The sequence below is a fragment of the Lissotriton helveticus genome, chromosome 6 (assembly GCF_964261635.1).
Source record: "Lissotriton helveticus chromosome 6, aLisHel1.1, whole genome shotgun sequence".
In the NCBI taxonomy this organism is placed as follows: domain Eukaryota; kingdom Metazoa; phylum Chordata; class Amphibia; order Caudata; family Salamandridae; genus Lissotriton; species Lissotriton helveticus.
The window spans coordinates 1263958009-1263978894 of NC_136067.1; the positions used below are offsets into that span (position 1 = coordinate 1263958009).

Genomic DNA, 20886 nt, shown 5'->3' on the forward strand with positions numbered 1-20886 from the left:
CCTATAGAGTCTTCCTATTGGTTTTCTCCTGTGGTGATAATGTTAAAGAACACAGGGAATTAAGATTGTGTGTGGACTTGCCCACAGTTAACAATGACATTTGGATTGACAAGTATCTCCTTCATAACCTTCAGGAATTGGTGTCCACATTTTCTGGAGCCACAGTATTTTCCACCCTTGATCTTGCAAGCGCACGTTGTCAGGTGAAGGTGTACAAGGGGTCTAAGCACCTAACAGTATTTGAAACACTAGAAAAAAAATTTAAATTCCATAGGATGCCTGTTGACCTGACAAGCGCAATATCACTCTTTCAGCACATAATGCAGAAGGTTTTAAAGAAGTAACTGGCGTGATGGCTTTCCAGGATGACAGTTTGGTTTTTAAGAAAGATGAACATTATCAGAATTTGTTTGCGTTATTGAGTGAATTGAAAAAAACTAGTTGACTTTGAAGTTAATGAATTGTAAATTCAAGTGTGGTGAGTTTGAATACTTAGGACATAAGATCATTAAGGTGGAAATTAAGCCTCAGCAGAACCATGTCCTCACTAATTTGGAAGTTCCCGTTCCTCAAACAAAGAACCAATGACTATAATTCCTTGGGCTGGCATAGTTTTTTTTGCAAAGTTTGTTTAAACCAAAGTCAACCCTTTGTGATGTTTACTGAAGAAAATAGTGCAATTTGTGTAGCCTGTGGGGCAGCAGCAGTCTTTTTAGGTGCTGAAGCTTGATGTGAGAATGGCTGTTTTTCTCAAATCATTTGAATTGTGTAGAAAGTGTGTGGTGGCTTTTGATGCAAGCTTCTGTGGTAAAGGGGCTGTACTGTTACAGCAGGATGGTAAGAGCGAGTGGGTAGTGGCCTATGCCTCTTGAACTTTGATAGAATATGAATGGAATAATTCCATTATTGAATGAGGACCGTTGGTGTACACCTGGGCATCTGAGCATTTAAGACAAATTTGTGGGGCACAAGATGTACGCTCAGAGCAGACCACAAACCTTCAGTCAACATGTAGTCTCCTGCTTATTTGGCATGTTTGGTTGCCACGTTGCAGTCTTATTAATTTTAGTACAATACATGCCTGACAGGGCCAACATGCATATGGACTGTATGTCCCAATTTCTGCTTAATTCTGGCCATGTTTTTACGGATGGTGATGAGGAGCGTGAAGTGGCCTCTACAACTGATTATGTCAATATTTGGAATTGTGGTGGAATGTCATAGCTGTCGATATCAAAAGAGGTATGGGGGAGGGGGATGAATGCGGATGTGAAGATGCGTTTTTGGGAGTAGTTAAGAGTTGGCCAAAGGAATGCATGCTTAAAGGTGATCTTAAAGCATTTTTCAAGGTTAAGGATAAATTAATGAGGAATGATAGCTCGTTGATGGGGTGGAGATAAAATTATCCCTCCGTGATTCTGAGGAAGAGGATTTTTGAGTTGGGAGATGAAGGACACTTAGGTATGTCATCCACGAAACAGCAGCTGTTGCTAGGATTGACAGAATTAGGGACGGATGGGAGTGTGTATGTTCGAAGTATATGAATAGGTGATTTATTGGCTAATCTCTATGTTACTGGGTGTTCTTCTGTAGAGTGTGCCCAAGGCCCCTAGAGAAACTGAGGATTGCCATTTTGAATTCCGTTTGTGTGCTTTCAAGAAAGGAGGCTTTTGTCTTTGTATTGGTTGACTATTTTACCAAATGACTTGAGGTCAGAATGGTGAAGCAAGTTACTGCAAGTTCTGTGATTGCTTGAGTTTTTAGCGGATGTACTTTGAACAGAGGTTTTACTGAAGAAACAAATTCACATATTGGTCTCAATTTGTGTGTAGGGAATTAGCGAATTATTTGTTAACATGCATATTGTGCACAAGAAGGTCACAAATTATAGTCCCAAGCACAACAGTCAGGTTGAAAGAATTAATAGATTGGTGTAATATATCACTTATTGCACAGCACTTTGGTTTGATTTGATGACCAATACATTTTGATGAGAAGGAAGGGGAGGCTCAGATTACCTTATGTAGACTGAATAAATGTTTACCGTTATTCATAATTGAATAATTAGGATAGCTTCATTCAAGTTCAAGTAACTGTTCTATATGGTGTAAATGAAAGTTTAAAACAATGGGACCATTTCTTTTGTATCTTATTGTAATGCTATGAGTCATTTTCAGAATATTTTATACGCTTATTTTTTTACTGTACTATTTTTTATTTTGTTACTATAAACTATAAATCTGGTGCTACCATTCCAGCATTCTATCCTGTTGAGGTCTCTAAAGTAAATACTATTAAATTCAATGATATTTTTATTTTCAGTGCTGAGAAATAGCAGATGTAGTACTTTTGTAAACGAAGTAAGGCCCTTGTAGGTAATCAGTTCAGTAGCCAATAGTTAAGATTATATAAGTAGGTTTATTCAGTTACAAGTTAAATGGTAAGTATTGTGGCCCACAGGGAACAGTATCCTTCTGCTCAGCACCACTCACTCCAACCGATCACTCATCCAAACCATGTACTCATGACAATTCTATTACATCACATTCACACAGGCTGAGCTTGAAGGAACTAGGAGACTACAGGATGTAACGTATCTCCTTCCTTCAGGAAATAAAATAAACAAAAGGAAGCTAAGAGGAAAAACAGACATATTCCACGCCTCCTGTACATATAAGTGACCAATCCTTAAATTACAAAGAAAGACCACATTACATAAATTATTCTATTCCTTAGGTGGGAAATAAAATTACGTCACATAAGATCCCATTACATGAATCATTACACTCCTTGAATTGTAAAGTAAGATCACATAAGATCACATAACATGAATCCTTACACTCCTTGAATTGTGAAGGAAGATCAAATACGATCACATTACATAAATCATTCCACTCCTTGGATGTAAAGGAAGATCACACATATAAAGATCACATATTATATACCTTCTGATCCTGCAAGAGAACACCATATATATATTTAAGTTGCAGGATACAACTTGTACTTGTATCCACCTCACACCTCGCAGGACAAAGGAACTCACGCACCGCCACTACTGCACTCACTGCAGGACAAAGGAAGCAACACACTCCTACTACTGCACACACTGTAGGACAAAGGAACCACATGTTCCCACTACTGCACACCTTGTATGGCAAAGGAACTGATGCATTCCCACTACTGAACACACTACTTGACAAAGGAACCAACATATTCCCATTTCTGCACACCTTGCAAGACAAAGGAACCAACGTGTACCCTCTACTGCACACCTTGCAGGACAAAAGAACCAATGCGTTCTAACTACTGCACAGCTTGCAGGACAAGGGAATCTACGCACTCCCACTACTGCACACACTGCAGGACAAAGGACCTACGCACTTCCACTACAGCAAATTATAGGTATCTTCCAACCACAGATATTTCTACTAAAAGAAAATCTTAGCTCTGTCTATATTACAAACCAAACCCTCCATCATTCTTACACACAGGGAATTATATGTGTATATTCCAACTTACAAGCCGCACATGGTCTCAATATAAGACTTAACCAAACACTTTCCCACACATCGGAAACTATACTGTGCAACATAAGACATCCTACACACCCCATACTGTATAAGATCATGCACCCAACAGAAGTGCAACACTCACCAAAATACTGACTCACATGCAACACACATCCATTAAGCATGGTAACCAATGACTACAACAACCTTCAAGACAATATACATCGGATTCGAATAGCGCTGTAAAACACTTAGTTTGGAATGTAACAGTAGCTTAAAAAATCTGTTCAAGTATTCGGTGAGTGACCTCTCACCCGAGCCCACAACCTACTCAACAACTGTATGTGAATAACTCCAAAGCTTCTGACTCAATGTGCCACAAAGGAGAAATCTGCATTCCTAAATCCAGTTAGGTGCTCACACATAATGACCATATCAACAGATTGCGCTCTAGCCATACAGTTCATGAACACTTCAGGTGAGTACTTAATCCCAGTACAATAAAATGACTCTCCTTTGGCAACGCCGTGCAGCCCCCCCTGGCACATCAAAGATAGCCAAACTGCGCAGGCAGAACCGGTACGATCCTGCAAGTGCCGACTCTCACAGCCAAAGTTTGTAACATAGACATTGCACAGTCAAGTAGAGCGTACTCAGGCCTGTAATTAATTTGAGCATGCATGCACATCAATTCAGGGACGCAAAACACCCAATCCTAAAAGTCTTGTACTCATGCGTTGCATCAGTTCAGCACGACCGCTATGAGCCAACGCTGCCTACGATGACATCACAGCGGTTCCTTCCAAATAGCCGCAGCATTAACGGTTCTCCACAATAGAGGCGGTTGTTATGAAAAACACCCCATACAGGTGCTGCTGCTCGTACCCTCTTGAGCTCGCAACTACAGCTTAAATCACGCTGCTCGCGGACACTTCCGCAGCGACTCCACTGTTCAGCTATTCACGCCAGACTAACACATGGCTGCATGAACGTTCCTCACAGGGCTCGAGTCGGGATACCACGCGGTTGGACGGCGTCCCCCCACTTATTTTACTGGGAGCTCGATAACAAACTACTGCCAGAGACTAATGTGCGTGCTTGTTCACGGCCGTAGTGACAGCTCTTTTAGGGCCAGATGTAGGTCGGCAATTACCGGTCGTAACGGGCGATTTCGGCCGTTACCGACCGGTATTTGCAAATGGAGATGTAGGGGCCTTCAAATTTACCGATTCGGTAAATTTACCGATTCGGTAAAATACCGAATCTGTAAATTTACCGAATCGGTAAAGCCAGATGTAGGTGGCACCATTTACCATGTAATACAATTGCATGGTAAATAACGAATTCTTGTGTACATGCACATCTGTGCATGTACACCTGTGCCATGTGGCACACATACATGCCCTAAGGGCATGTATGTGTGTCACATGGCACACAAGCCAAAATAAGGGGTGCAACAGGGTGTCAAAGTGACACCCTGTTCCCCTTGCAAAATCGGTAATTTTATCGAATCGGTATTTACCGATTCGGTAATTGACATTGATTCCTATGGGCCTGCAGGCCTATAGGAATCAATGGCAATTACCGAATCGGTAAATACCGATTCGGTAATTACCAAATCCTACAGATTCGGTAAAAATTACCAAATTTTTACCTACATCTGATTTACCGAATCTAGAATACCGAATCGGTAAAATTCGGTATTCTAGAGTCGGTAAATCAGATTTACCTACATCTGGGCCTTGATCTGTAAAATACAGTACACATGAAGTGTCTCAGCTGTATTTACACGTTGGCTTCTCTGATGCAATCGCATCTAAGCGAGGGAAGGCAATGAGTCTGATGGTGCAAGCCACCTTTCGTGATGTTACTTCCTGTCATGACGTCAGCGTCTCCTCACTTCTTTTTTTAGGGCTTGTGCCCTGGTTCCTCATGACAACGGTGATTACCACAAGCGTGACTTTTTTTTTTTAAGATTCAAATGTTCACAACATGGTCTTCCTGCAAGCGTGTCACACTGGAGCTGTTGACTCTTCACCCACTAAGCTCTACCCAGGGCCCGACTTATGCCCCAGAACTAATATCTTAATTTAAAACATACAAAGCAGGCAATTCACTTTATGCATGTTAAGCCGGTACCTTCAAAGCAAACACTGCTGGTTCAGCAGAAGTGCACGTCTGGTTGCACTAAATTAACGGTGCCAGTTCATTAGTTCACACCAAATAACCTCTGTAACTGCAGTCAAACGTGCCTTCAAACAATGTTTCCAAATTTCAGATGACTGCAGGCAAGCTTCAAGCCACACAGGTTCTGTAGGCTGTCTGACAAGTTAAACATCCAAAACGTAATTCAGAAGGCTGTCTGTGCTCAAATCACATATATCAAATGCCCAAAACGTCAAATCTGTAAGTTGATTGGTGTAATAAACACCGGTGGGACATACAGGGCGTTGCTCAGGCTTCTTTTCAGACTCTAACAATCTTCTTTTCCATTCTAGTGCAATTTCTTGGCTCTTCACGGGTGGTTCTTTTTTTCAATTGTCACCACTTAGGCAAACAAAGTAATGTCTTAGTAGGTAATCAGCTCAGTAGCCAGTAGTGTAGATTATTTAAGTAGGTGTATTCAGTTACAAGTAAGATGGTAAGTATTATGCCCCACCAGGAACAGCATCCTGCTGCTCAGCACCACTCACTCCAACTGACCACTCATCCAAACCTTGCACTCATGAACATACTATGACATCACATTCACACAGGCTGAGCAGCGAGGAACTAGGAGACAGCAGGATATAACAAGTACGAAGCTGTATGTAAAAAATAGTAATTATTATTAGTACAAATGCTTGTACCCACTTAAATGACTCTATTTTAAAAAAGTGTATTACAGGATCCGATTGCTGTAACATACTGTCGTAGTACTCCGGGCTGACTCCTAAATTCCAGGAGTAAGCCAGGTGTACTACAAGAGGAAATAACACCCACGTATGTCAACATTTTTGTGAATCAGCGTCTAAGCGCTACCGCCCAAACATACAGTAAGTAGCTCGATACGGTTCGTCCTATGCGCAGCTGAGCTAAAGGCTTCATGTGAGACCAACAGACCATGAGGTGAACAGAGCTGCACCGCTGCCTGTTCCTGGAGCCGCGTAGTCAATTCGGTCTTATCATTTTAGAAAAATCAGGAAATCCCCCTTGCATGAAAAGACCACATTACATTGTGTGTTTTTGTCTCCTCAGGATGTCCCGCTTCAGCGGAGTATGGTGCATTCACTGGAAATGGAAGCTGCAACATTTTCTCTGCCTGGTGACTTTCTGCTCCATTTGCATTCAACAGTCGGGTGAGTAATGAAGGGAAGTGCCTCATTCATTTCACACCTAAGTTTAGCTATTGCGCCTTGCCATGTTTCGAAAGATAGTAGTGGGTGTGCTTCCGTTGCTTGGGGCTGTTTTTCCACATTCGTTATCAGTTGGTTGGCTTGTGATTTCGGTCATTTGTTCATTTGCAGATATTTGGTTTGTTCATGTATATTCTTCTGTGGTTTATTTTATGTTAGTCTTGCAAGAAAAAGCTTTTGCTTTTATGAGCTTGTGGCATGTTATTGCCTGTGATTACATGTCCTTTTCTGATTATGAATTTGTCTGTCTTTGCTATTTGTCTGCCACTTGCGACAAGTTCAGTTCATGATGTACCTTTGATGTGTACTATTTAATGTAATATGAATTAAAGTGGTTTTAATATTACTATTCCAAATTGTATTTAAGGTTTACCGTAACAGTATAGTCCTCACTTTGTGTTAGCAATTAGCTGTTTTCTTGCAAATTGTTGCCTTGTCAGGGCAGAGTTGGAAAAATATCGTGGCTGGCATGAAGGAATGTCTGGAGATTCTCAGTCTTCACATATTCTTTTATGTTCCACAACTCATTCATGTGGTCTACCAATGAGTCACAGAATTTTGCAGTAGTTGAATCTGAAATACAAAATAACCCTGAATCATTTCAATGGGTGTCTCCAGCGTAGACTACCTTGCCGTCTTTCAGCAGCGGTCCATGCAGGTAAGCGCGGTGGGGCGGGGTCGACAGACGTAAGTTGTTTGATGACTTCCCCCCTCCGCCCCACCGTGCTTATCTGCAGAGACTGTCGCTGCCATCGTTTGATCGAGCCTGTCTGCTGAAGAAATCAGTTCAGATTCATGTAGCGCAAGTCTTCCTTACCCATTACACCAACATCTTTTAAGACCCTGCACTGACCAACAGTGCAAACCATTTAACACAATGTGCATCCTCTGCAGAGCTTAATTAGATCTAGGTCCTAATCACCTAAGGCAAGTTACTGATGCGTACTATTTCATTAGGTGTGTTCATATATAAGATTTATTTAAGGGCCTGACCGACCTGCTGCCGTTTGAGTGTTTGTAAATGCTTGTTATTTACTGGTAATATTTCTATGTCGAGACCTAACCCATACGAGCAGTAGAGCATATTACAGGCCTCAAAGATCATATGCATTCACAGCACTAACTTAGGAGACGAGGTCCTGCAGGACAATTCAAATTAATTTAGATCATCATATATCACAAGAATGTCCAGAAGAAGACAGTCAGAGCAATGGAGTCATGATGAAATAAATACAGTTCATCAAGGTAGTTGCTCCTATGGTGGTCCTCAGGATGGAAATAGGGTAGGAATTACATTTGTCAACAAGGCAAGAGTGTATCTTAATGGTGTGAAGTTACTATTATCTTCAGAGGGCGGTGAAGTAAGATTTTGACAACCTGACCAAACAGAATACAGAATATGTGGTAACCCAACACTCACTTCCTCTGAAAAGAGTGTTGCTGGGGGAGGACATATGTTTACAGCTCTACTGATGGAGTTTGTCTTCACTGATTCAGATAACACAGTAGGCCTGCAGTAAGGAGGTGAACAAGAACTTGATATGTCTCAGGTACGTTCTAGACTACATACATCTCAGCCTAAGCCACGATCAGCTTGCACTCCCATCGGTGAGTTCTAGCATCAATTCTTTGCACCATCGTCTACAGAGGCTGGACTTCAAAATAGGGAGGATAAGTGTTCTGTAGAGTAGAAGTACCCCTGGAAAACTGATTTGGCGTGGAAAGCTGGAGCTCCAAGGAAATGAGTGAAAGTGGGGGAATATATTTGTCTTATTAGCCACAAGTATTTGCAAATGCACGCTTTCTAACCAGGGAAAACAAGCTTCTTCTTCGGACAAGAAACAACAATCTTATTGGTAATAACAAACATTTCTGTAAATTTGCATAAATGACAATTGTCATTCATGGCCATATTGCTGGTTTTAGTGCAGTTTATCTATCTGAGTCAACACATCAATATGTCCTTCTGTGCACAGAGGAACATTAATAAAACCTAGGGAGAGAATATTGTGCTTTTACATGCGTTGATGCTTGAGTTACCTCAAATTTGTGTTTGCCAAGGAATGTAGCCAAAGGAACGTTTCTTAGGCTTTTGTAATGGGAGACATATTGTTAGATATGTTTTTCCCATGACATAAACATTTGTTCGTCTTTTGGTGTGCCTATAACAAATCCACAGTAATGTGTGAAAGATATTTTTTGCTTAAACACCATCCTGCTCTTCTGAGCTCTGGGATGAGCCTTTAACAGAGGAGGTTTCCTACACACAATCACGCCTCCTGGACAAGAGTTCCTTCTACTGTTAATTTACATTTTAATAGCCTGAAAAGCGGGGGACGGTTCAGTTTTTACTGATTTACCTGATACTTTGACAGCCTTCACCTGAACACATCAGCAGAGTTGGAGAAATATCAGTCGTCTATGTGCCAGTATTGAGCCAAATGTCAGTGCTTAATTTGTGCAGGTGGTAGCAGACTGTGTTTTAAATAGGCAGGCTCTCTCGGGTACTGAGTTCCTGCACATCTGTAATTTGAAAAGGGGTACGAGTTTGTATCCGCAGGGGTGCAGTTTGCAACTCTCAGTGGCAAACTGTTACTCTGAAATAGTACATACCTTTTCAAGCCTTGGTTTTTATCAGGAGACCTGGGCCCAGAGAAAGAGAGAGAGAGGCAGCAAAGGAAAAAGAGCAAAACTGGATAACTGTGACAAAGGAAGAAGGCTAGGGGTGAAAAAGAGTGAGATAAAGAAATAGTAAGTGTAGAGTAGAGGAAGAAAGAGGAACAAGGTGGAATCTTAGATCTGCAACCGTGGCATTCCGCCACCTCTTCATTCGTCTGGACTAGCAGCAGTCTCCCGAGAAAAACGTTGGGCCCCTGTTTATTTGAATGTATTTATTTATTCATACAGTTAAGCGCTTCAAAATGTCCAGACATTCCTGTCGGCGTTTGCTTAACGTTGTCATTTGTGTTCCTCTTCTGCTTTGAGTCGTGGGAAACGAATCAGTGAGGAGAAAAGGGATGTTTTATGCTTCGAAACTCCACTCAGGGCCTGGTGTGTAAGGTGGAGTACTGCTGGAACGCTGACCTCAGGGGGCACGCGCAGCACAAGTTCAGCTGAGGCAGGGCTGGGCAGATGGAAGCAGTTAGGTTAGGCTGCGCTGGATTTCTGTATTTAGTCAGCGCTATGACTTAATACGGGAAGGATTCATCAAAGTAAACAGAGTGAAAATATGGAGCACAGCTCAGTGGCCGCGTATGAATATATGTTTCCTAGATCACCAGTCGCACAACCATGACTTGATCACGTTTCTGAGCGGGGGAGCGTGCTGAAGGGAAGTTTGGCAGGTGGAAAGATGAATGAAATTATTTTTAAAATAAAAATGTTGGTTTGGAAATCTGGTTTTTTTGCCGCATAAGTTGCAGCCCTAAGTTTAGGGAATGTTGATGGCCCAAAGAGCTAGGCGTAGCATCTGAGCATTTTCAGTGTACTGGGGATATACTGTTATGGTACAGAAATGTATGCTTTAAATGGGTTCTCTGTCACCCCGTGCCTCCAACAATGCCTCATTTGGTATCTCCTCCTCCTCCTCCTTTACGTTTTGACCAATACCATTTTAGCTTCCCTTGGATACGCCTTAAGAGTCCTAAGTCCATTCATCCCCCCTCTTTTCTGGTTCTGAATGCTTCTTTCCTGTTTTAAGGCTTCTTGCCCTGCCCAAAGAGCTTGGTTAACATCCTGTCAAATCATGTCAGGCCTGATTTAACCAGTGATTTGGGGATCATTTGTAACATGTAGAGTATACAAGGTGACGCTATAATGTGTAACGTTTTTAGCCTTCGTTAGAGAGGCAGAAAAAAGTGAAGGCACCTCTCACAGAGCTTATACATTCTGGGCCCTACGAAGATATCCAGGTGTGCTCTGTGTGTGGCCTGAATTAACTGCTGTGTTGCATGGGTGCGTGATTGGCACTACAATTTTGTGAAATGTATTTTATATATTGATACCGGTCTGCCCTCATTTACCCCAAAGGGGTGGGTTTAAAGATACTCTTAATTGGCTTATGTTTAATAAATTGTCAAGAGCATTGCTTATGTGTACCTTGCATAAGTCCCTTGCCAACACTGTGATTGACAAAGACCATAGCAAATAATAGATAAGGGGGCAACCTTGTTGATTGTGCCAGTGCGAATGAGAGGAGGTGAGTCTCTCTGTACTGCTCACTCCTTTATGTCACATTTGAGAAAAGCCGACCCAGTGAACTGTCAGTTGATCCACAGGGCCGAGAGCTTTCTGTGTGTTCAGTGGCCATACTACAGGATCTCTGGTACAGGCCAATTCAAGGTCAGTAGATCAAGCAATCTGATGTTGTCCTTGAAGTTGTCTTCCTAAATGAATTCCCTTTCAACCATGTGCACCAGCTCGATGAGTATGCTGAAATTGACAGTGGTAGATGCAAGATAGACAGGTTGCTATTTTTACTGAGAGCATAATTAGTAAATTCCTGCCAATTCCTGCAACCATAACTCTGTAGAAATATAGAGGATAATATCCCTCCCTTCTTTTTATGGATTTCAACTAGAAAGTCATCTAGATTCAAGTTCATTGCGGTGAATGCTGATGCATCACTCCAAAATGTGATGGGTCGTTATGTTCAAGTTTGTTTTCTTCCATTAGTTGCTGGAAGGTTAGGTGTGACAAGAAGTGGTCAATTTTATCTTCCAAGGTTCCATATTGACCCATCATAATATTTTTGAAGGTATTCAGGATTTCAAGAAATACTTGGGATCATCCGTTTGTCATTATTAATTTGGGTGACCGGCCCCCTGTAATCCAACACCCCCATTCTAGTAGCCAGCATTATGGTGGGGATGTTATTGGATTCATACAATCCCTGTATAGATTTCTTTAGGAGGCTGACACTTTCTGGCTCAATGTTGCAGGTTTTTGCATCTTGTAATCGATGTAATTCACACTTGTTGATATTGCATCTGCTTATGCTCCATTGTGAGAGCCTCTATCTTTGATGAGAGATCAGTCTCGGACTTCTGTAAACATTTCTTGTATGTAGTATAGCAGTTCCAACCACAGCCAGTATATAATCCCAGAACCAGCACCTGTCACGTGCTTTTTGCTGGGAGTGGGCGGAACTTGCAGAGTTTCACTCCGTGGAATTCTGCAGTTACAGAAAAACTCAGCGAGATTCCGCAGAATTCCGTCAGCTTGTACTGCAATGCAGTGCCAGTAGCATGAGCAGCACTGAAAATCAGCTTGAAAGGCACTATGTGTAGCGCAAGAGCACGAGGGCATTCAAGTGGATTTTGCTGCTGCTCGAGTAGAAAATCTCCTTGAGCTGCAGGAAATCTACTCAAATGGCAGCACTATGAAAGCGACTGCTCGCAAACACAAGTGAACACTCATGATAGAAAATTGGACTAGGGGATGCCTAATCCCACTTGCGCTTGGCAGCTTGCATATTCTGAAGCCTTAGAGGACTAAAATTTCGCCATGCACCAATTGGCGAAATTGGCCAGAACTCCGCCTTAAAGAGTAGCGCGGAGTGGCCGAAATTCCACCAATTCTGTGGGTAGAATGGCACATTCCACCCACTCCTACTTTTTACAGTCCTATGAACTATTCCGGGGTCACATCCAAATTCAAAGCAAACATTCTAGTAATAGAGCTTAAACAACTGTTCCCAGGCATATTTCTTTTTGATTATAGATAACAAACTTTCCATCCAGAACATCACTGTATATATTTTTTTTAATCCAGCTTTATAGACAAGGTCTGAGGCCTCCAGCATCTGTCAGCTGAGATGTCTATTATCCACACACCACCTTTCCCTCCACAATGGTGTGGCACAGACTTTTTTGTCATTGAAGGTCCCAGAAGCTCCATGCATCCCTCCTTAACCCCTTCACTGCTGGCCCGTTTCCGCTGCTGTGCGGTAAACAAACGAACAGGGCGGAGCCGTGACGAACCCCAGCCGTCATCAGCACACGAGCACCGCGGAGCGTGACGGCTGGGGTTCGTCACCAGCATGCAAGGGGTTAAGATAGTTAGGAGTTTGCAGTCAGGGTTGCCATTGGGCTAAGTGCCTTCGATACAGGCATGGGAGCTCCTAATTATAACTGCCTCTTGCAATTGTCTCTGCTTTTAATTCTTATATCATTTGCACCATTTGTAGCTTTATTAAAGAGTGCAATAGTCCTCACATATGCGGAAAAACAGATGAGATATTTTATATCCAAATACCCTTTGCCTCGAGAAAGCACACAACCTGGTCAGGATAAAATATAATCCCTCCCTCCTTAAACAATAAGAATACAGAAGGAACTGGTGGACCCACAAGTTTCTGTCCTGGCCACAGAATAGATCACTTTATTTTCTTCCGTTACTACAAGAGTATGAAAATGGCATATGGGGCGATCCACCGGTGGCTTTTGACTCGGGGTTCTGTACACTCTATACACGTGAATCCTCGGTCTGCCACAATGATGGCTTTGATAAAGTCTAGCATTAGGGTAGTGCCTTCCATATCCCCTAACATCCCAGCAAGCCAGTGGGTCTTGTTGGACAAGTGATCACCCAAACCCAGTCTTCCAAGTCCATGAGCTTAGCTGTCCTTGCATATCTTTTTGCTTGAAGCAGGTGCACCACCCTGCCTGTGAACTAAAGTTTTCACATAAACTACTGACATTGATCTAGGCCTTTGATTATGGTACCTAAGTATTGGACCAACTGCTTGTGTGGACTCTTGGTTCTCCATAGTTAGCCGTTAAGCAGTTATGAACGCTGGGGACCTGGGGAGAACACAATTGAAGATGCACTCTGTCTGGAGAGTTTGTTGACCGCTATCATAACCATGAATGTTCAAATGCCTCTAGGGCCTCACTGTGGATAGTACTACTGACTTCTCTCTTCCAAAGCATTCCTCAAGGTCACATAGAGCCCACACCCTCCCAAGCCCTTTACACTTAAATCAAAGTCATCTGAAATAACTCCAAGGAATGAGCAGTGGGAGAGTAAGGCATGCAGCAGCTCCAGAACCCACACTGCAACAGCAAAGACAGACACTGCTCAGGCCACAATATACTGTAATATGGGGTGCAAGCCCTTTATTCAGGTCACAACACAGTGCACTTGATAAAATTATGTGTCCACTGCGACACGTTCCACCTTACAGATGGTAAAATGGAGGGTACACAATACAAATGAGACTGGGCCAACATCACTCACCCCACCAATTGTGCCTTAATCAGGCACATGAAGCACTACTCGCAATATGGAGGGTCTATAGGGTCAAATATTGAGTGGTGTCATTTAAACCGCCGTGCCAAAGCTCTCTAAATCTGCTGCCTTTGAAGAAGTGTTGTCCAAACACGAAACGCGTCAGGCTAGATATGAACTGTGTTGTTTGACGGCTGGTTCCGTTGTACCCCTCAATAAAGATTAATGGATGATACTCCCCTGTTGCGGGCGTCTCTTTAGCAGGCAATTTTGTGGTTTGTATATATTTATAAAAAAAAAAAAATATATATATATATATTCATATTAAATGCATGTGTAATTTATGCCATGGCATTTTTCATGTTTATTGTGTTTTTAAAATATATTTAACCAGTACCAGGAAGGAAGGGGTTACGTTTGTGCTGTAAGATAAAGTCACTGGGTTGTTGCAACCCTTTTCAGAGGTTTTCCTGGTGGTGTCACTGGGTGTACTTGGGTGTGAACAGCTCGGTATGCAGTTACGTAAGTAGATCACAGGGACGTCTCCTTGACTCACGGTGCCGTTCCCTGAAGACTGCTGTAGTGTGGTAAAAAACATGATCTACTGGACGGATCCAGTTCAGTTAGCAATAATCAGTGACTTCAACAAGAGGCACAACATGTCACCATCCCACACTTCCGTCCGATAAATGAATCGATGAGCTGAAGGGCCTGAATTTGTGTACTTCATCCTCACTCAGGGCCTGCTTTAGGGCAGTGCGACTGGTGCGACCCGTGGAGGGGGCGCTGACCTCCGGGGGATGGGAGGGGGGTGTGTTTAGCAATAATGTGTGATTGAAGAGCTGAGTGACCCTTTTGCCCGATGGTAGTGAGAGAATCTGAGGAGGTGGTCATGAGTTGTGGCGGCGTCAAGAATGATTGTCGCCTCAGGCACCACCAGTGCTGAGGCCGGTCCTGTCCTCCTTCGTCGGTCATGCAATATCCTAAAGTCAATGCAGAGGTGAGAAGCTAGGTGAGACATCGAAGAAGGAAAGGAATAGGTCAGAAGGCACATTTGAAGAAGAGCAGGAGCACAGGCTATAAGGTATGGGAGAGAAAGGGCAGATGACAATGCACAGGTGACACAGCAAAGGTGAGAAAGCTGAGGCTAGAAGGCACAAGTGAGTAGGTACAGGTTATAAGGTATGGGAGAGAAAGGGCAGATAAAAATGTACAGGTAGAAAGGCACAGGTGAGAAGGAAGAGTCTAGAGGTACAAGCGAGCAGGCACAGGTTATAAGGCATGGAAGAGAAAGGGCAGATGTTAGTGCATAGGTGTGAAGGCGGAGGCTAAAAGGCACAGGTTATAAGTTATTATAGAGAAAAGGCAGATGACAATGCACAGGTGACAGCACAGGGGAAAAGGCACAGGTTATAAAGTGTGGGAGAGAAAGGGCAGATGACAGTGCATAGGTGAGACAGCACATGTGAGAAAGCAGTGGCTAAAAGGCAAAAGCGATTAGGCACAGGTTCTAAGGTATGAGAGAGAAAGGTCAGCATAATGCACAGGCGAGAAGGCAGACATTCAAACACACAGATAAGACAGATGGATGAAGGTAGAAAAAGAGAAGGTAAAGGTGAGAGACCAAGATTGGAAGTAAAGGGCACAGTGAGAAGACACAGGTGAATTGTCTCAGTTGAGGAGGCAAAGATAAAAGACACACAGTTGAGAAGTCACAGGCATGAAGGAAAAGATGAGAAGGTACTGGACAGAAGACAGAGGTGAGAAGGCATAAGCGTGAAGTCTTAGGTATGAAGGCAAGATAAGAAAGAAGAAGGTAAGAGCCATAGATGAGGAGGCACAAGTGCGAGGAAAAGGTGAGAAGGCACCTACAAGAAGACACACGTCAGAAGGAGCAGGTGGAAAGACACATATAAGAAAGCGCAGGAGCTTAGGGACAGGTGAGAACTTTCAGCCATGAAGGTAAAGATGAGAAGACACTGGCCACTTGTACAGGTAAAAAGATGTAGGTGAGAAGCCACAGGTGAAAAGATGGAAGTGAGAGGCATGGTATGGTATGTAGGTGCATCACCTGCTTTCGGAATCCTTTCCTATGAAACGAGGAATGGTGATTTTCTGATATAAAACACTTCAGTGTTATTAGTTGCGTTTAGTTTTGCTGTCTGGATGTTTGCAGACATTTGCTCATAATTTTCGCAAATAATGAAAATTCTTGCAATTAGATATACACAAGAACTTCGAAATTATCTTCTGTTGTATCCACATATATGCACTTTGGCTTATATTTCGAACACCCCACTATTCTTGTTTGAAATAATCCTTCAAATTAACAAATAAACAGAAGTAAAGTAAAAACATCATGAGTGACAGTGTGGTAAATTTGTGTAGTTTCCTTTTGAGTAATTATGCAAAATTTCAGAACAAATATGCGGAACTATACAAAATGTAAATCTGACGTTTAGGGCTTGGTTTTAGCTGAAAATGTATACTTGGACACAATGACGCATTTTTCACTAAAAAGCACAAAAAGCACAAATGAAGCAAACAACAGCCGCTCGCTCTCTGTTTGTTCGCATTGGTGGGCCCATACACGTACAATAGGCTTTTTACCCGAATGGACTTGCCATTATTCGAGATGGGGTAATGGCGAAATTTCACGATTTTTGCAAAACAAGTGTAGCATCAATTATTAAGAAATACACAAGATTACGCTAGCATGACAAACATTTTGCCCTTGCCTAACCGTGTCTGTAAAGGTCTCTAGGTATAGAACAGGCTGATTACATTGAGTGAAGTTTATTAAAAAAGAAATTGAGACTATTCAAAAGAACTTTAGTCATCTCAGTTTTCACACAAAGAAGAGAATGTCAAGGGATATAGTAGCAAAGCATTTGCAGTTAATCTTGACGTAATGAGGCTGGGCGCATTAAGCGTATTCGGTTGCTAACATTTTCATTTGCCACTTATGAAAATCACTCTGTTTTGGTAAAAAAAAGACCTAAAAATAAATTGTGAAAAATGAATCTATTTATGACAAAAAAATCTTGTGAGAAGCAAACAATACATTTGTGATACAGGCCAATCAACACTCAAAAATATATCTTCAGTTAAATAAGAAACCTAATCAGCACAAACATATATTTCTGAAAAAAGTACATACATTTGTGAAATAGGAAACAATTTACAATTTGTAAATCTAATTCATGAGAAAACATTCAGCTAATTCACTGTGCTGTGAAAATAAGCACAGTTTCCTATCTTTCTATTCCTATTTAAAATGTGTCTGTGCCCGCATAATAAAAGCACTCATTCGAGCCTATTTGTAACAGAGGACATCACACAGGCTGCACAGCTCTGCCTACTCTCAGTACCACAAGTGTTAACAGCCAGACTCTTTCGGCAGTTCTCATCTTCCCTTTGCCCTCCCCCTTGAATAATGTTTCTACTGTTCACAGTCCAGAACATCAGTACAGCAAATCCTTTGCACTCATTTCACATCCCCAGTTCAGCTCTCCCCCTCATTCCATGCATAATCAGCTGTTCCACCCCTTTCCTTAATGCTACATTATTAACCTGAATCCAATATCGTGTTTATGTGAATTAACTAGATCTAGGGGAAGGGGGTATGGGGTGGTGGTGAGAGAAAAGTTAAAAGGAGAGGTGTGCCAAACTATTTTTTATTTACTATAATGCCTTTGCCTCAATTTGATGGATCAGCATGAAATATGGAAGAGGCTTCGCATGTTTAGCTCACTATTGATATTTTCACGTTTGTATCAGGTCTTCGAGCCACGTCTGGTGGCTTAGTGGACCATTGCAGCCACTGTAGAAACCTGTGCACGACCTCATGGTCACATGTTCGAATCCCGTTGGATCCACTCAGCCTTTTGTCCTTCTGAGGCTGATAAAATTACCATTGAGTTGAGTAACAATAAGCATCTGTTATTCACCACCAAGATACCCTTGGGTGAAAGCGTGGTTTACAAGTACACAGGTTATGGGGTGGTGGAAGTTAAAAAGGAGAGGCGACAAGTGTTCATTTGTTAATCATTTTTGCACTGTATGATGAAGCTGCACAAAATTTGGCAGAAGCTTCGAAGAATTGTTTTTTCTATTGTATTTCATGTTTTGTGCCATTCTATTAAAAGAGGAACGTGGAAGGAGGGAAAGATAAAGAGGGAAATATACATTTTTTAGTCTTTTTAACTTCAACACTGACGAATCAGTATCAAAGGTAGCAGGCAGTGAGCAGTTTACGAGTGTTGTTATTTGAGGTTTCATTTAGATCAAACGGGGGTGCACAGTTAAAGAGGGGTTTTAAAGATGTTTTGAATTTCTAATAACTTTAGCACCTTTTGAGTAGAGGCGGGATTACGTCGTATAATTCCATGTAGCATAATCACATGGAATTAAACAAATATTCTGCGAGATCAACCAGAATTTTCCCTTGCAAAAATGTCCCCTCTCGTCCATAATAGATGCTAAGAATTCGTGCAAAATGCAAGAGAACATGAATAGCGAGCATGAGAAGCCAGTCGCGCTTGATATGTGTACACTATTTTCTCGCCCAAAATGGATGCGAAGATGCATTTTGATAAGAAACTGCGCTAAATGTAACAGAACACGAATAGTGAGCTTGAGTAGCCACTCCTGCTCCCTAAATGTGCTTTTGCAGTAGGATTTTCCCCTCAAATTACTCTTAATTACATGAGCGGGTGGAATCACATCATTATCGGTGATTCGGCATGAAACAGTAATGCGGAATGACCAAAATTACTCTGAATACACTGGCTTAATAGAAATCCCACCGAGGCATACTTTTGAGAGACCTGAACTATATTTCAGAAAGATTTAGCATGTTTAGCCCATACTTGGATTTCTCAGTTTCATTTAGAAGCATCAATAAGTGGGGGAAATTTAAAATGGTTTGAAGAAATGTCCATTTGCTAAAACGCGGGAACTGTTTGTTGAATACAAGCAAAATGTAGGAGACATTATTTGAATAGATCCATCAAGGAAGGGTGCAAAGGAAAATGGGGCGAGGGGCAATAAAAGTTACATTCGCAATAACTTTAGCGCTGTTCTGTGGATCTGCCTGACATTTCTGTGACATCATAACTTCTACCCCTGCCATGCTAAGAACACCCCTTAGCCAATGGCATGTAAAAAGAAAGGGCTGTGTACGAAGAAGAAAGAATGTTGGGATTGTAAGCTACAGTATGCATTGTGTGTTGCATACCATAACCGATGAATTTTAGGCCTTTTTTCAGTTTTGTGTTTGCTGAACCACAACAAACCTTCAAGCGTGTTTATCAGTGCATCTATTGCATTGGCATTGATGGTGGCAGTGTATTTATAGTTGGGTCTGAGTTTTCATAGTAAAAGCATTTTTATTTTCTTAATAACTTTGGTGCCGTTTGATAAATCTGCACAAAACTTTCCAAAAATGTGGTTCATCCTCTTTGGATAATAGAAAGTTTTGCATCGATGCATCATGGGTGGGTGCATCATGGGGGGGGGGGGGGGGGGGTCGAGAAAAAGGTGGGATCCAAAATAATGCAGTTTCCCATTTTAGTTCCCATTACAACATTTGCTGTCGGATAGAGACAAATAGATTACTAGAATTACACCAAGGAGGAAGAACTTTAGTCAAGTTAGTGCATTTACATTTTTTGTATACATCCCTTCAGTGCTTTTTGAGAAATTTGCAATTAAAAAAGTGATCAGGGTGGGCATAAATGGTTGAAAGAGATATCTGGACTGTGGATCCAGTGCTTGGATCTGTGGATCCCAGCGAGGTCCTCCTGTATGGATTGGTAGATACTCCCCAGATACTTGAATTGTCCCAAGATCTACAAATCCTTGGGCTATCTATGGATCACCTCAGGATTTTAGAATCAATAGAGAATGTGCATATTCGAAAATAAATTAAAAAATAAAGATAAAAGGGTCTGGTCCTAAATCAAGCCCTGCTGCCGTTATGCAGGCCATGTAAAGTGAGGTTCGCTGCCTGCAGTGAGTTGGCTGCAGGCTCTGGCATGTCTTCGCACAGCCTTTTGCAGCACGCAGCATGGGTTGGCCACTTGCAGAGGATTGAGTGGACTTGTAGCCAAATCCTGCTGCACCTTGCCTCCGGTTGCATGAAGCAGGTGTTGTCCACCCGCTGAGTGTTGGGGTCAGAGTCTGGCCAAATGTTCATCATAGCCACATGTTAGGTTAAAAAAAAACACTGAATAAGACAAAGGTTAAAGTGACGTTATAGTTAGGTTTGGTGATAAGATCTTCACATACATTAAAAAAATCACTGAAAAAAACTACTTTAAAATGCAATTAGGTTTACAAAAGAAAACCTAAAAATCATGAAATTCACTAGTTGTAGTTAAGTGAATTAACTACACCTTACACCCCTGTAATGCACTGCTTACAACTTCACATACTACCTTATTGATGGCACATTAAGTGGCATCATTGATGACAATACTGATGACATCTCACATGACATCACTGATGACATCATCAATGATACTCTTTTACACCATATACCTTACATGATTTTTTTGTTAATGATAGTAAAGGGGCTACATTCATGTACAGTGTAAAATGACTGTGTGTACACATGCTGGTGCATAGAATGGACATAGGGTATGCCCTGGTATCAAGACTGCCTGTATATGGTGAAAGTTATATAGTGCATGGGTTTACCCACCATTAAAAGTTTGTGTGTGAGCCGTACGGCTTCTTCAATAAGATAA

The 20886-nt window shown here is 41.9% G+C and overlaps 1 protein-coding gene across 5 annotated transcripts in view; it reads left to right on the forward strand.

The window, feature by feature from the left end:
- ADGRG6 (adhesion G protein-coupled receptor G6) overlaps nt 1-20886 on the forward strand; it is a 634122-nt gene that overhangs the window by 44165 nt on the left and 569071 nt on the right. For all 5 annotated transcript variants that reach the window (XM_078648991.1, XM_078648988.1, XM_078648990.1 and 2 more), the window contains exon 2: nt 6747-6847. In XM_078648991.1, coding sequence (XP_078505117.1) covers nt 6747-6847 — 101 coding nt within the window. The remainder of the gene's footprint in view (nt 1-6746; nt 6848-20886) is intronic.